The 703-nt window shown below is 48.5% G+C and overlaps 1 protein-coding gene across 1 annotated transcript; it reads left to right on the forward strand.

Moving 5' to 3' along the window:
- The first annotated feature begins 66 nt into the window (after window positions 1-66).
- Window positions 67-697, forward strand: LOC104547496 (toll-like receptor 7). The gene has a single exon (XM_010193202.1). It carries the CDS (start codon window positions 93-95, stop codon window positions 681-683), a length of 591 nt encoding a protein of 196 aa, XP_010191504.1. The 5' UTR covers window positions 67-92; the 3' UTR covers window positions 684-697.
- Window positions 698-703: the final 6 nt, after the last annotated feature.

A 703-nucleotide genomic window follows, 5' to 3' on the forward strand; every position in this document is an offset into this window, starting at 1 on the left:
AGAGTGTGGTTTTCTTGGATCTCTATACCTGTGAGCTGGACACCTCCTACTTGATCCTCTATGCTCTGTCAGCTTCAACTGTCCTCGCCTTGATGGTGTTCACAGTGACGAACCACCTCTATTTCTGGGATGTGTGGTATAGCTACCACTACTGCGCTGCCAAGCTGAAGGGCTATCGGCGTTTATCTTTCCCAGATGCTTGCTACGATGCTTTTATTGCCTACGACAATGGAGACGCAGCTGTGAATGAGTGGGTGCTGACAGAACTGGTTGAAAGGCTGGAGGATCAAAAAGCCAGGCAGTACAATTTATGCCTGGAAGAGAGGGACTGGCTCCCAGGACAGCCGGTCTTTGACAACCTTTCCCAGAGCATTCAGCTGAGCAAAAAGACCGTGTTTGTGCTGACCAACAGGTACATCAAAAGCGGCAGCTTCAAGACAACGTTTTACATGGCCCACCAGCGACTTCTAGATGAAAAAGTGGATGTCATTATCTTGATATTTCTTGAGAAGGTTTTGCAGAAGTCCAGGTACGTCCGGCTGAGGAAGAGGCTGTGCAGAAGTTCTGTTCTGGAATGGCCAACTAACCCTCGATCTCAGCCCTACTTCTGGCAGTGCCTGAAAAATGCAATAGCTACGAGCAATACCCTGGCTTACAACAAGCTTCTCCAAGAAACTGTGTAGCTCTACCCTTCCCTCTAAAA

The sequence above is a fragment of the Mesitornis unicolor genome, unplaced genomic scaffold (assembly GCF_000695765.1).
Source record: "Mesitornis unicolor isolate BGI_N332 unplaced genomic scaffold, ASM69576v1 C13072935, whole genome shotgun sequence".
Taxonomy (NCBI): domain Eukaryota; kingdom Metazoa; phylum Chordata; class Aves; order Mesitornithiformes; family Mesitornithidae; genus Mesitornis; species Mesitornis unicolor.